Raw genomic sequence first — 14,302 nt, forward strand, 5'->3', positions numbered from 1 at the left:
TGAGGGAAAGTTAAAAAAAAGATTATAAGAAATATTTTATAATTTTTGAAATAAAAATAATTGAAAAATCAAATGTTTTTTCCTCATTGCTCAAAGTATGGATGGTTTTTATGTTGACGAGAAAAATCGATCGTTTAGAGTCATTCGTTTTTTGAATAATATTAATGCCAAAATATAAACGAAAATCATTTCATTTTCAAGGTCAAAAATAAAATATAAAATGAAAATTAAATATGTTGAACATTAAAATATAAAAGATGAAATGTAATATTCACATGAAATATGAAAATATATCAATTGAAACTCATTTTTTAATTGAGATTTATAAAAAACAAGAAAATATTTTACATTATCACTTTTCTTGCTTGTCTAACAATACCAATTTGATTAAAAAACATACAGTTTCCATAAAAGTCTTTTCCAAAAGGACTTTTCATTATTCATCCATTCTGGAGGTTTTGATCTAACATAAAGTCTCCAATAATCTGCCATTATCCCTCCTTTCTTATCAGTTACTGAAATGTCATGCCTCATCCATAATGGTGGTTCTGTTTGAACAAATTGAATCCAAAACATGGCCATTGTTGTTCCATCATTATCGCCAAGCTTAATATCATGTCTCATCCACTCTGGGGGTTCTGCTTTGACATTAACAATCCATATCATAGCCATTGTCAATCCTTTGTTATTAGAAAATGTATTACAATGTCTCATCCATTTTGGGGGGGCTGTTTTAACTTCAAGAATCCAAAGCATCGCCATTGTCCATCCATTATTGTTGCCAAGAGCAATATGATGCCTCAAAGATATTGGAGGTTCTATTTTCACATGTACAATCCAGTACATGGCCATTGTCAATCCATTTTTATCACCAAGTGTTAAATCATGCATCATCCATTCAGGTGGTTCTGTTTTGACATACATTATCCAATACATTGCCATTGTTCTTCCATGCCTGTCTTTTTGTGCAATGCAGTACCTCATCCATTGCGGTGGCTCTGTTTGAACAAATTGAATCCACAGCATGGCCAGCGTTCTACCATTATTGTTGCATAAAGTTATGTCATGTCTCATCCATTCAGGTGGTTCTGTTTTGACATAAATTATCCAGTACATGGCCATTGTTCTTCCGTCTTTATCAGATAGTGTGCTGCTGTGCCTCATCCATTCAGGCGGTTCAGCTTCATTCTCCATGATAAAATGCATGGCCTCTGTCATTCCATTTTCCACATCAAATGGATTTATAGCATTAACTGTATTTCCCATATATTTAACCTTTGAATAAATTCAAGAGTTTTTATTTTGCAAACAAATAATGGAGAAATATCAATAATCTTTATTGATCTAAACTTTATTATGGCTCGTAACTTGTTCAAAAAAAAAAAAAAAAGCTTATCGAACAGTATTTCTTCAAAAGAATTTTAAAAACGAAAAAAAAATAGCTTTATTTCCCCACCACTCCATCAAAAAAAATTCATTTCCCACAATAAATCTGATTGGAATATTCAGGGACAATTTTAAACGAAAATCAATCCATATTATCCAACATAATTATCTTCTTCTCCTCATTTATTGGAACGATTTTTAAAATTCAAACAAATAAATAAAGATATCATTATGGAAATGGAGTGAATGATTTCTATTTTTTTCATGAGACTGCGGATTCTACTGAAGAAATTCATATCGAAGAGTCAAAGCATTTGGCCAAACTATTATGGGAGTTGTCTTTTCTTGTTGAAGAAATCAAGCGAAATGAGAAAATTACAAAGAAATTGATAAAATTGAGCTAATGAATGACTCAGAAAATAAATGACATATATTCTGGATAGACTCTTTGAATACACTCGAATTATTCAACAATTTGAAAAATAATCCTTATTGATTATTCAATCAATTTAGGAAATGAATAAATCATCGAGAAATTCCACTGGAGGTGATAGTGGGGGAGTTTGTTCCATTTCCAGTGAAAACGGTGTCAACCGCGTTGAAAGGGGGTGTTTGAGTGGGAACAAATGTTGAGGTAAGGAGAGAGGGAGGCATCTTGGAGGAGGGAAATGAAGTCGTTGAGGGCATACTCGATGGTGGCGCATGGGGTCTGTTGGGGTCTGCCACAGGCATCAGCATCAGTTCCATTGTTGGCAACGATTTTGTTCTGGGCGATGAGGGGGAGCCAGCCATTATACACAGGGTTATCATCTTGTCCATAATTATACACTCTTTTTGTTGGAGTTGTTGATCCACAATTTTCAAATGGGGATTGAGTGATATCACTTCCGTAAAAGAACACATCGTTTCCTCTTCCATTAGAAGCGGTGTTTCCATCGAAGAAGCAGAAAGTGATGAATTTCATTCCATTCATCCAGGAATATGGTGGAAGGAAACACATTGCACCACCTCCATAATTTGCGGATTCAGTCAATTTATTGTTTATAAATTGGCAATCAACAATCAAAAACTGAGTTTGTTTGCTTTGTGGAGGCCAATTGAATGTGAGAGAACCAGCAGCATCACCACCTGAGTTTGAAATGCACTTGCATTTCGAAATCAAGAATTGAGCATTTGATGGCATTCCACCAATTCCAAAATACCAACCAGTTCCACACCAATCTGTTATTGAGCAATTTTCCACTCTGTTATCTTGGAATCCCCAAACAGAATTTGATTGTGGATAAGCTATGCAAGTGGCTCCTCCATGAGCAGCTGAGCAGCTTGTGAAATTGGATTTAGCTATGTTAACATTTAGTAGATATAAGCAACCTAACGCTCCGCCGTGATCACCACTTGAACAATTGTTGAATGAACACGATGTCATGGTGAGTTTTGCGTTTGTGCAGTTAATATGAAGTGCACCTCCATGACTGCTTCCACTGTTTGAATTATTCCATTCGCACCATTCAAAGCGATGGCTGTTTTCATCAAATGAAGTCAGTCTACCTGGTGTATCTCGTTGAGATTCAGTTCCAACATGCACAACAGCAGCATTTAAAGAAGATCGTGTTTGGTGAAGAAAGGAAGTGTTAAAGGCGAGAGAAAAGTGGATGGGCTGTTGAGTTTGGGGAGAATTGCACAATCAATGTGGTTGAGAGTGCGGAGGAAGACGGATGAGAAGATGGAGAGGGCTAAGAGAAGAGATAAAGAGGGGATTGAATTGATGTTGGTGTTGGTGGAAGAGAGAGAAGAGGAAGAGGTGGTTGAGATGAAAGGATTGAGTGAGTGTGACGGAATGGATGAAAGAGATGGAGGGGATTGAGGAGAGGAGATGTTGGAGAAGAGGGTGTTTGAGAGATGGAGGTTGAGGTGGATTTGGAGGTGGGGATGGGATCGTTGATGGATATGGAGAAGGGAAGGGGAAGAGGAAATCGAAAGGGAAGGGGTAGGGGAAGGAGAAGAAAAAGAAGAAGATGAGGATGAGGATGAGAAAGATGAAGGAGAAGGTGAAAGGGAAGGAGATGGAGAAGGGGAAGGGGAAGAAAAGGAAGAAGGAGAAAAAAGGAAAGGCTGGATGAGGGAGATGAAGGAGGAGAAAGAGGAGTGGGAGATGGAGAAGGAGGCTGGGATTGGGGAGTGGGCATCTGAGAGGAGATTGTTTGGGGTGGAGAAGAGGGGGAAGGAGAGGATGGCTGGTTGGTGGGTGATGAGGGAGAAGTTTGTGAGGGCGAGGGAGGCATGGGCAGAGAGGAAGAGGTGGCAGTGGTTGTGGTGGTGGTTGTTGGCGAGGGAATGTGGGTGGATAATGCAAGTGGAGGAGCAGGTGGTGACAGCTGAGTGGCGTTGGGCAGCGAGGAATGCACAGCCACTGAGAGGTTCTTTTGTGAGATGGCTCACACACAACGAGGTGTTGATGATAGAAATACTTGTTTGAATATTACAAAAATAACTATTAACTCTTTGTCAAACTCTTTTTAAGTAATTTTGAACAAATCATATGCATATCATTTCCATGCACTGTGTTGAAACATTCTTTCCATATCTCATTATTATTCTCCGGTGGAATATTCCTTTGTTCAATCCAAAAATAATTTCCATTGCAATAACCACGTTTCATAAATATAATTGTTTCACTCATCTTTTATGTTGGATAAAGTGCAGTCATGGAAGAGTATTATGGTACATAATAAAAGCAAACGAATTCACTATGATTCAATTGAAATTCTTCAATTAAACAAGAGTTTAAGTAAATATGGAAAAAGAAAGAAACATTAATTTTCAAAAAAGAAAAGATTCAGAAATTAATTTCACGAAAAGAGTTGTCTATGCAACAACAGAAGTTTTCATTGGAAAAAACGAGTGAAAATCTTTTTTCTGTAGCCCAAAATAAAATAATTAAAAATTGAAATAGCTTATTTGTTGGCTAACTTTTTGTATATTGCAGCAAATGATTTGGGAATCAAGTATGTCAATAAACTTAGTATTTTCAATACATGAATTTATGAAAAATTTGAAATTTATGCATTTTCTTCACAAACAATAAAAATATTAATTTTTTGAATTTTAATAGTCCCAGAGAGTCCATCTTCCGTGAGATCATCATACACATTTAATGAACAAGGATTTGCGCATGTTGCATTGTTGCCCCATGAACTTGAAACCATTATGATGCAACAGGAAGATAAATTAGCAGCAAATGTTCGTCTTGTTGAAATTGATCAAGAAAACAAATCTGTATGTTTTCTTTATTCTTTTTTTGACTTTTCATATTAAGTTTTGTGACATTTTTAATTGAAATATAAATGAAGCAAATTACACAACTAATATTCGAAGCATCTCAACTTATTGATGAGCAAAAGACTAGACATCATCGCCATCAGATGATTGTCGAGGATCATAAAGGAATTCTCTTGAGATCAGAAGAAGAAAAAAACGGATTGCGCAATGAGCTTGAAAAAACCAAAAAAACCATTAAAGAAACAGAAGTGCATTTCATTTCAAGCGTCAGATCAATGAAAGCTGACTTCTTTCGTCTGAAAGAAACAATTGAAAACAAAAACAAGAGAATATGTGAGCAAGAAGAAGTTATTAACAAACTAAAGGAAGAATCTCAAAAACAGCTTCAAACAAAAGAAGAACTTTTTCAAAATCACAAAAATCAACTTCAGCAATCATTTGAATCAGTTGCAGATCAGTTGCAAATTGCTCAACGAAGAATATCAGAAGGGGAAGAGATCAGGGTAGCAATGACAAAGAATCTTGAAAAGGAAAAAGAAGACAAACAAGAGTTAAAAAAATCAAACGAAGAATTATCAGAAATAATTCGAAAGCAAAATGATGAAATTGCCATCTTAATTGAGCAAAAGGAAACAAATCAAGCAATTTTCAGCAAAGAAATTGAAGAAAAGAAGCAACTGAAGAAGGAAATACTGAATTCTCGGCTGAAAGAGGCAGAAGGGAAAGTGATGTGTGTCCGCTTGTACTCACTTGTCCAACGCTGGGTGCTGTTTCACTTGGCTTTTGTGGAGGAAAAGGAAAAAGAGACAGCAGAGCACGCAGCAGAGGCGATGCTGAGGGAAGAAGCGCTTCTTGCGAAGGCGGTGCAGATCGTCCGCAGAGCAGAGGAGCAGATGAAAAAAGACGAAAATGGAAACGACGAAGAAGTTGGAAGAGTAAACGGAAAAGCTGATACAAAAACAAAAGAGAAAGGGAAAATGGCAAGACATTCAAAAAAGGAAAAAGAAGGAGGGAGAGAACAACAAGAGCACAACAACAACAACAACAATAATAATTATGTGAAGAATGGGAATAATGTGAAGACGAATTGCAGCACTTCGTGGGGGGAGAAGATGTTGGAGGAGCTGATTTTCGACAAAGACGTGGAGGAGATCTTAATTTGCGAGAGAGAAGAGAAAAAGAAGAGAGAAAGGGGTTTGCTGAAAGAGCTGCAGTTGGCGTTTTGCGACGATGATGAAGAAGATAATGGAAACAATAAAGAAAATGAAGAAAATGAAGAGGAAGAAGAAGAAGAGGAGGAAGAAGCGAATGATGAAGAAGAACAAAATGACGGCTCTGAAAGTGCGAAAAGAGGAGGAAGCTCGCCTTGTCTTTCATTTGAGCCAAAACAATTAAATGGCGAAATGCCTTTTTTCATCGATTTTATTAAAAAAAGCAGAATGCCAAGTTCATCTTTGTCACTTCTTTCGCAAAAAGACAGAGAAAACCTGGAAGATGAAGAACAAGCGGACAACAACCAAACAAAAAAGAAAGGCTTTTATGAGAACGAACAAAATAGCGATCAAAACACAGATCCAGCAATTGTCACAGACGAAGATTTCACTCAGGCCGAGAAGGAGATGATAGAAGAGAAATACAAACAAATTGTGGAGAAAATCGAGTTGGACGAAGGAAGCTCGCTTCTTTCTTTGCTTTCGCTCCGAATGAACGGCTTGGCGAAGGAAAGAGAGAAAATTGGAGAGATTGATTCAAATAGAGGAATGGCAGAGAACGAAGATGCTCATGAAACAACAACAACAACAGCAAGTGAGGTGGACAGTCAGAACATGTTTGGAAAATCAACAAAAGAGAAGAAAGCGAAGCAAAGAAAAGAGCGAAAACAAAGAATTGACTCAGAGATGGATGAATCCAAAGAGAACAACGATGGCATTTCACGATATGAAAGAAGCGAATACGAAGAGGAAGAGCAAGAGGAAGGTGATGATGAAGACAGCGAAGAGGCAGAAGAAGCAGAAGAAAGCAGAAATGACAACAAGAAAGCAGCCAAAGAAGAAAAAGACAAAATCGTTGAGGATGTGGCAGTTGTCTGCAAATGGAGTGGAATTAATGTCAGCAAAAAACAGGCAGAGCGAATGCTTTTGGATGCGCTGAGTAAATCCAACTCTGAATATCCAGAAGAAGAGAATGATGGCAAACACATCAGAGCAAACAAGAGAAGAAATACAAACAAAAAAACGAAAGAAGACGGGGCTTATGAAACAGAAAGTGATTTTGATGAAGAACTTGAGCCATTCGATGAAGAGGGATCGGAAGAGGATGAAGACAATGATGATGATGAAAAAGAAAGGAAAGGAAACACATTGATAATAAAAGCGAAAAAACTAAGACAAAAATCTAATTCAACACACTCAAGTTCAAAGGGCAACGACGAAGTCACTGCCAAAATCAGTCGGAGCACATTTGAAGCAGCAAAAGCGTCGATCATTTTGATGGGCCGTTCAACAGAGGCGCTTGCTGCATCCAGCAGAAAGCACTACAACTTCAATGGAAGGCGCTCTTCTTCTTCTCTTCCGCCCTTTTTGAGGCGGATGGCACATGCGCTGCATTCTGTGACGAATCTGCTGATAGACGATGCACTGCGTATCAGAAGAGACACAGAGGAGCAGATAAAAAGGATAATTGGACTGTCTCAGGAGCTTCTGGCAGACAAAAAAATGATTGAGAATCCGCTGTTTTTTGTGGAGGAGCAATTCAAAAGCGAAGAAATGGCTGACAAACAGGAGAAAAACAGTGAAGAAAACAGCGGAGAGAATGGAGACAGGAAAAAAGAAGGAGAAATGCAAGCAGAAAAAGCAGCCAATGAAAGTGCACCGTCTTCTTCTCTTTCCGCTGGCCTGATGAATTCGTACCAGCCGCTCTTCAGCAAGCTCTATCACACATTTGAGCTTATCCGGTCAGCCTTTGGAGACACGCTGCTTCCACTTGTTGACTCTTCAGTGAGTGAAAGCGAGCTTGTGATAGGCAGCCGGCTGGAGGAGATGGGAAGAGAAAGAGAAGATGTCGTCTTTGAGGAGAAAGAGCTGCACGACAAGAGCGAGGTTAAAGAAATGCAACATCTAAACCAAACACAAGAAGTTAGAAATGAGTCTGGGAGGATGCTGAATGCGAAGGAAGGAGAAGGAGAGCGGAACAAGTTCGCGACCATCTCCCGCTCCTTCTCAAATGCGTCGTCGCTGCTGGAGGTGCTCAGGCAGCACCGCGAAGAGGAAGAGGAAAGCGAAAGGAAGCAGCAGCAGCTGGTGGAAAACATCATAAAAATGAGAGAGAGAGTGAGGGAGACATACTACGGGCACATTGCAGAAATCGAGAAGTTCGCAAGCGATTTGGACGAAGAAGGGGTTTTGCTTCAGCAGTGCTTGGATTATGTCGAGAAGGTTTGCGCATTCAACTTTATTTTTTTTTTTATTTTTTTTTTATTTTTTAAAAACATACAATTTCCAAAAAAAAATATCACCCTCTCCTTTTCATCCATTTCTTTCTTTCTTTTTCCCTTTTTCTTTTGTGTCTTCACACACATATTTTATTCCACCTCATTCACAGATTAATCGAACCATCAGCAACTGGCACAGTGTGTTATCTGCCTTGAATGAAAGACGCACTTCGTATGAGAAGTCTCTTCAGTCCAGTGCAGCTGTGTTAGAAAGAGAACTCACCACAAACCCTTCCCTTGCCTCCCTCTCGTCTCTGCAGCATCTCCAAGCCAAAGCCCTCTCCCGCTCATTTTCTCGCTCGCTTTCTGTCTCATTCGCCAGCATCAATCCATTTGCTGCCTCTTCAAACACTTCACTCACTGCTCCTTCCTCTTCTGCTTCCTCTTCTGCTTCTTCCTCTGTCTCTTCATTTTTATTGCCTTCATCATCATCATCATCAACATCAACAACAACATCATCATCATCACCCCGCCCATCCTTTTCACAGCCAGCCACCCAAATCATAACCTCCACTCCCACCCAGTTCCCTCCTTCTCCCCTTTCCCGCCCAAGCTCTTTCTACTCTCCTCCCAGCAGCACCACACAGCAGCCAAAGACTCTCACCCAATCTGTCGCCTTCCACTCTCCAAAGACTCCTTCCCTCACCATCACCACTCCTGTGCGCAGTCCAACCCCTCCTCTCTTCCCGTCTTCTTCTCCTTCGTCGCTAAGCACTCATCAAGCAGACTTCCCCCAGTTTGCTTCCACTTTCACTTCTTCTTCTTCTTCTTCTTCCTCCTCCTCCTCTTCCACTTCTTCCACTTCACCTGCATTGTCTTCTTCTCTCCCTGCTGCTGACTCGTCCACTTTGAAAGGAATAACTTCGTTGGCTGCTCCTTACCAGCCAGCCAGCTTTTCGCAGCTGCATTCATTTCAAAGTGCAGACGATGTGGCTGAGAGCAGCGAAAACGGAGAAAGAGCAGAAAATAAAATGACAAAAGAAAATGAATTTGAAGACAAGAAGCTTGTTTATGCAAAAAACGAATCTTCAAAGGATAATAATGCTGAATCGCAAAAATGGTTGTTCACTTCAATTCTTCCTTTGTCTGTGACCCTTTCTCCATCCAGAATTCAGATGCATTCGCACGCATAATTGCTGATTTTTAAATTTTCAGTTAATATTCTTTTAATATTTTTAATTTAAGATTAAAAAATAAAACAATAATTCAATCAAAAATGATTTTTATTCATCTTAAGCAAATATTTTAAAGCCCTTTTTTTATTTGTGACATAATAATTACTCATTCTCAAAATAGATTCTATCTTGAAATCAAGAAATTAATCAGAAATTTTTTCTGTTTCAAGAAAAACAATTTTACAATTAATGGGGGTTGTTTGATCAATCCCTTTGTTTGTTAATTGAACAACATAGAAGTTTGAATGAGTTATTAGATTTTTATTAAAGAAATTATATTTGTTTTCGCTACAGTTACAATGACTCGCGTTTATATGGACATCTCAATTGGTGGAGCCCCAGCAGGAAGAATGGTTTTCCAACTGTTTTCTGACAGATTGCCAAAAACTTGCGAAAACTGTTTGAATCTTTATTTATTTATTTTTTTATTGTGCCATTAACAAATTTTTTGTATTCATTTTATTATAACTTATTTAAATAAACAGTCCGTGCTTTATGCACAGGTGAGAAAGGATTCGGATTTGCGAACTCAATATTCCATCGTGTGATCCGTGGATTTATGGCACAGGGAGGTGACTTCACCCGTGGAGATGGACGTGGAGGAAAATCAATTTATGGAGATCGTTTTGCAGATGAAGGATTCATTTTCAAGCACACAAAGCGTGGACAACTATCAATGGCCAATTGCGGTCCAGACACAAACGGATCCCAATTCTTCATCACCTTTGTTGCCACTCCTCATTTGGATGGACACCATGTTGTGTTTGGAGAAATTGTTGAAGGAATGTCAGTTCTTGATGCTATTGAGAAAAATCCATGCGATAGAAGTGATCGCCCAACAAGAGAAGTCAAGATTACCGCATGCGGTCAACTTTAAACAATATAATATTTGTTGTACAAATTGATGTTTATCGTTTTTAATCCATTCGCTTTTTAAAACTTGGTCTTGAAAAATTCAACTTTAAGATTCTTTTTGAAAAAAAAAGTTAATGTTAAATAAATATGAAGAATTTTTTTGATTTTTTTGGGTTGTCATTTGAAGATAAATAATTTTAAATTTGAAGTTGTTTTGAACCCAATATGTTGTAAGAATGATTACATTTATACAAATTTAGGAAAAATTAGTTAAAGCATCTCCAAAAAATTAGAAATTTCTGGATAAAGTCCACTCAATCAATACCTTCTTTTGACGCTTCTAATGCAAAAGTATTTGACAAGTTGTTTTTAATTAACAAAACTTTGGCAATATCAAACTTTTTGCGTTATATTTGGATTCAATTAATTTTTCATCATTTAAACAATTTTGAAAACTATAATAAAAATAAAAATACATAGCACAAGTTGTGTAATACAATAACAATTTCATTAATTGGATTTTCTTTTTGCGAAATGCTTTTTCTACGAAAAGATTTTTGTTGATTAGATGAAATTTGAATAGACTTGTTCAATTCAAATAAATCCATTTTATACAAATAAAGTCAGTTTATTTTAAATGAAGATTGTTTATACAAATTAACGCTGAAATCCATCTTGTAAAGGTATTTAAAAAATTATATTTTATCTTTCAAAATTGCTAAATGGTACATTTGGTGTTGTTTTTTAAAGAATAAATAATATAATTTTTTACTACGTTTTTGATCTTTTAGTTTTTAATTGGAAATATGACCAAATTCCAACAAAATGAGCTTCAAAGACAAAAAAAAAAAAAAAAAAAAAAAAAAAAAAAAAAAAAAAAAAAAAAAAGAAAAAATCCGAGAGTTAAAGTTTATTTCGTTAATATTTGTATGTTTATTTTGGAAAAAACACAGATGATACGATTTTCATTAGGATAAAAATGTTGAGAGGAAAAGTGAAATGCTCCGAACAGTTTCATTTCATGAAATACAAAAAACTGCAAAAGTGTACGAAATGAAGCGTGGAAGTTGACAAACATGATTTTCTTTTTTCTTCTTCCTCTCCTTCCCCCTCTTCCTCATCCCATATTATCTCCTCCCAGATGCAAACCCCCAAATCCCTGCCTCCTTCTCCATCTCTAATTCTTCTTTTTCCCCTTCCCTTTCTACTTCTATTTCCTCTTTCTCTTCCCCTTCCCTTCTCCACATCCATCACCAATCCCATCCCCACCTCCAAATCCATCTCAATCTCCATCTCTCAGACATTATATTCTCCAACATCTCCTCTCCTCAATCCCCTCCATCTCTTCCATCCCTTCCTTCACACTCACTCAATTCATTCATCTCAACAACCTCAACCTCTTCTCTCTCTTCCACAAACATCAACACAAACTCCAATACAACCCCCTCCTTCTCTCTTCATTCATCTCTCTCTATCCACTCAACCATCTTCAAACACACCCACAACCCCATCGATGGCGCCATCCTCCCCAACCTCAACAACTCATCCACTTCTCTCTCTGCCTTCAATGCCTCTTTCCTCCACAAAACACGCTCTTCACCAAATGCTGCTGTTGAGTATATTGGAAATGAAACTAATAGAAAGAAACCTGGAAGATTGGATTCTTTTGATGCTAACAGCCATAAATTTGAATGGTGTGAATGGGAAAATTCAAGTGGTGGAAGAAGTCATGGAGGAGCTCTTTATGTTAATTATGTGAATGCAAATATCACAATCACTTCTTGTTTATTCAACAAATGTTCGTGTAGTGATCATGGAGGAGCAATATTTTGTAGATTTTTACAAAATGTCAACATTTCAAAATCCAATTTCACAAGTTGCTGGGCTTTGCATGGAGGGGCAGCTGCGATATGGATTCTTCAATCAAATTCTATCCGTACGTTCATGCAAAACAATGTTGAAGGTTGTGCAATAACAACCACATTTGGGACAGCTTGGTATTTTGTACTCGATGATATGACCTCTGCTTGTCAATTCTTGTTCACCAAATGCAAGTGTATAGCAAATTCTGGTGGTGATTCTGCTGGCTCTCTCACTTTTCAAAATCCACCAAGCAATAAGCCAAGTCAGTTTTTTGCAAATGATTGCCAATTCATAAACAACAAATTGACAAGTTCATCATCTTCATGGGGAGGAGCTGCTCTATGTTGCACAAATACCTTCACTTGGATGAGTGGAGTAAAATTCATCACTTTCTGTTTCTTCGATGGCAACACAGCAGAAAATGGAAAAGGAAACGATGTGTTCTTCAGTGGCAATGCCATAACCCAATCTCCATTCCAGCAATGTGGTTCAACAACTCCAACTAAAAGAGTGTGGAATGAAGGAGAAGCAGACAACACCGAAAACAATTGTTTGCTTCCAATCATCTTATCTCCTTTTTTTCAAATGAAAATACATGAGAAATTTCATCTCTTCATCTTCTTTTTTCTCTTCTTCACCCTCTCTTCCTATTCCTTCCGCTTCGACTGTGTTTGTGAAAATATACCTTTTTAATGTGAAGCTGAAGCTACAGTTTCCGTGTCCACTTCTCCAAAACCTCATGTATTATTTCCTCTTTCTGCTTTTGTTCTTTATATTTCTTAAAAATTAAGTTCATGTCTCCATCAACTTTCTCTTCCTCCTCCTCCTCCTCTTCCTTCTCAATATCAATCGAACTTCTATCTATCTCTGACTCCTCAAACATCGCCAAATCATTCTTCGATATTTGCATTTGTTCCTCATCTTTCTTTTCTCCATCTGAACTTCCATCTAAAGTTATGTCCAAAGACACATCTGCTGCTTCTTCTTCTGCTCTCCTGTTCTCCTGTTGGATGTTATCGGATGGAGAAGAACTGCATCCTTCACTTTCTGTAAATTACTGTTTGTCTGTCTCTTCATGTGTCTCCACCTTCACAAGCCTTAGCCGACACAGCCCAAGTGCTTCCCAACCAACAGTACCATTGCACTTTCCAACTTCCCCTGCTTCTCTTTGATTCTCTCCACAAACTTTCAGTGCACTGTCGGATAGCCTCCATTCGTCTCATTCATTTCACCTCCCTCTGTCTCTTCTCGCTCCCCCAGCACCGCCAGCTCAATCGCTTCTAGCAACAGAACCACATCCTCCATCCTTAGCACCACCGCCGACAGCCCCTTCTCCACAATCTCCCCCACTTCACACACTGCAACCCCTCGCCCCATCACTTCGTCGTCCAGCTTCACCTCCACACGCCTCGACTATTGCGATCACCATATCTGCAGCGACGGTTCAAACAGATCGTTGATCGGTGGGAACGCATTCACATCTGCCGCTGCAAAGATCCGCTTTCTCCCTGACTTCGCGTCCACCGACGCTGCAAGCGACGGAAGCTGCGTCACCAGCGGAACCGAAAGCATCGCCGAAAGCGCTAAATCATAGGCACATACAACGCCTCCATGCAGCACCGCCAGACGCGCCACAACATATCACCACCACGTCTACAGCACATACACCTCAGCCGCCTCAGGCTCCACAATCAGCAGCCGCCTCTTGATGTCTTCCATCACTGCTACTGACGTGTATGACTCCTCCACCGCAGAGGCATCCGAAGGGTCAATCACAGGCGCTGATGGTAATTGATCATCTTCTGCCGCCTTCTTCTCTTTGATTATCTGCCTCCAAAATGGTGAATCAGATCAGCATTCTGCTCCAAATCGGATTGATGAAACAGATGAAGAAAGTTGAACTTGATCTGGAAGAAGAAAAAGAGGAAGAAGAAGAATGATGAGAAGATGAAAATAAGCCATTTCTTTCTACGGCACATGAGAAGCAGTATTTCGTAGAAGGTGAAAGAATGTGTTTTCGAGTGTTTCTGCGCTGAATTCCCGCCAGCGATAAGTGAGGAAGAGAAGGCGGGAACAGATCATTGCATTTCGAAGGATACGAAGAAGAAAAAGAAGATGTTATTGATGAAATTATTTGATATTTGGAATAATGAAGGTTAACGATAACAAATACAAAGACTCTCGTTGAAATCTATCTTTATCTGATTTAAACTTCTTTGGCCGCATATTCTTCTGGCAAGTAGTAATTCCTGGA

The 14,302-nt window shown here is 38.5% G+C and overlaps 5 protein-coding genes across 5 annotated transcripts; 3 read left to right on the plus strand and 2 right to left on the minus strand.

Moving 5' to 3' along the window:
• Nucleotides 1-387: 387 nt before the first annotated feature.
• On the minus strand, nucleotides 388-1,358 carry MONOS_9748 (uncharacterized protein; the record flags this gene model as incomplete). The annotated part of the gene is made up of 1 exon (XM_067880277.1): nucleotides 388-1,358. Exon 1 carries the CDS (start codon nucleotides 1,264-1,266, stop codon nucleotides 388-390), a length of 879 nt encoding a protein of 292 aa, XP_067720817.1. The 5' UTR covers nucleotides 1,267-1,358.
• Nucleotides 1,359-3,073: 1,715 nt separating this feature from the next.
• Nucleotides 3,074-4,134, plus strand: MONOS_9747 (uncharacterized protein; the record flags this gene model as incomplete). The annotated part of the gene is made up of 2 exons (XM_067880276.1): nucleotides 3,074-3,213; nucleotides 3,343-4,134. 2 exons carry the CDS (start codon nucleotides 3,074-3,076, stop codon nucleotides 3,860-3,862), a joined length of 660 nt encoding a protein of 219 aa, XP_067720818.1. The 3' UTR covers nucleotides 3,863-4,134.
• A 241-nt stretch (nucleotides 4,135-4,375) lies between these two features.
• Nucleotides 4,376-9,372, plus strand: MONOS_9746 (uncharacterized protein; the record flags this gene model as incomplete). The annotated part of the gene is made up of 4 exons (XM_067880275.1): nucleotides 4,376-4,391; nucleotides 4,499-4,662; nucleotides 4,737-8,099; nucleotides 8,266-9,372. The coding sequence occupies 4 exons, from the start codon at nucleotides 4,376-4,378 to the stop codon at nucleotides 9,286-9,288; spliced, it is 4,566 nt and encodes a 1,521-aa protein (XP_067720819.1). The 3' UTR covers nucleotides 9,289-9,372.
• A 173-nt stretch (nucleotides 9,373-9,545) lies between these two features.
• MONOS_9745 (putative cyclophilin) lies at nucleotides 9,546-10,349 on the plus strand. Its single transcript, XM_067880274.1, has 3 exons — nucleotides 9,546-9,569; nucleotides 9,625-9,729; nucleotides 9,816-10,349. The coding sequence occupies exons 2-3, from the start codon at nucleotides 9,630-9,632 to the stop codon at nucleotides 10,205-10,207; spliced, it is 492 nt and encodes a 163-aa protein (XP_067720820.1). The 5' UTR covers nucleotides 9,546-9,569; nucleotides 9,625-9,629; the 3' UTR covers nucleotides 10,208-10,349.
• A 2,700-nt stretch (nucleotides 10,350-13,049) lies between these two features.
• MONOS_9744 (uncharacterized protein) lies at nucleotides 13,050-13,767 on the minus strand (the record flags this gene model as incomplete). Its single annotated transcript, XM_067880273.1, has 2 exons — nucleotides 13,050-13,461; nucleotides 13,717-13,767. The coding sequence occupies 2 exons, from the start codon at nucleotides 13,765-13,767 to the stop codon at nucleotides 13,237-13,239; spliced, it is 276 nt and encodes a 91-aa protein (XP_067720821.1). The 3' UTR covers nucleotides 13,050-13,236.
• Nucleotides 13,768-14,302: the final 535 nt, after the last annotated feature.

Source organism: Monocercomonoides exilis, assembly GCF_001643675.1.
Source record: "Monocercomonoides exilis strain PA203 chromosome Unknown scaffold51-639645, whole genome shotgun sequence".
Classification (NCBI taxonomy): Eukaryota; Preaxostyla; order Oxymonadida; family Polymastigidae; genus Monocercomonoides; species Monocercomonoides exilis.

Excerpts from the sequence above, each read along its gene's own strand:
- MONOS_9745 (XM_067880274.1), top strand. The coding sequence starts at position 9,630 with ATGACTCGCGTTTATATGGACATCTCAATTGGTGGAGCCCCAGCAGGA. Across the intron at positions 9,730-9,815 it reads GCCAAAAACTTGCGAAAACT|TCCGTGCTTTATGCACAGGT; the intron begins GTTTGAATCTTT and ends TTAAATAAACAG.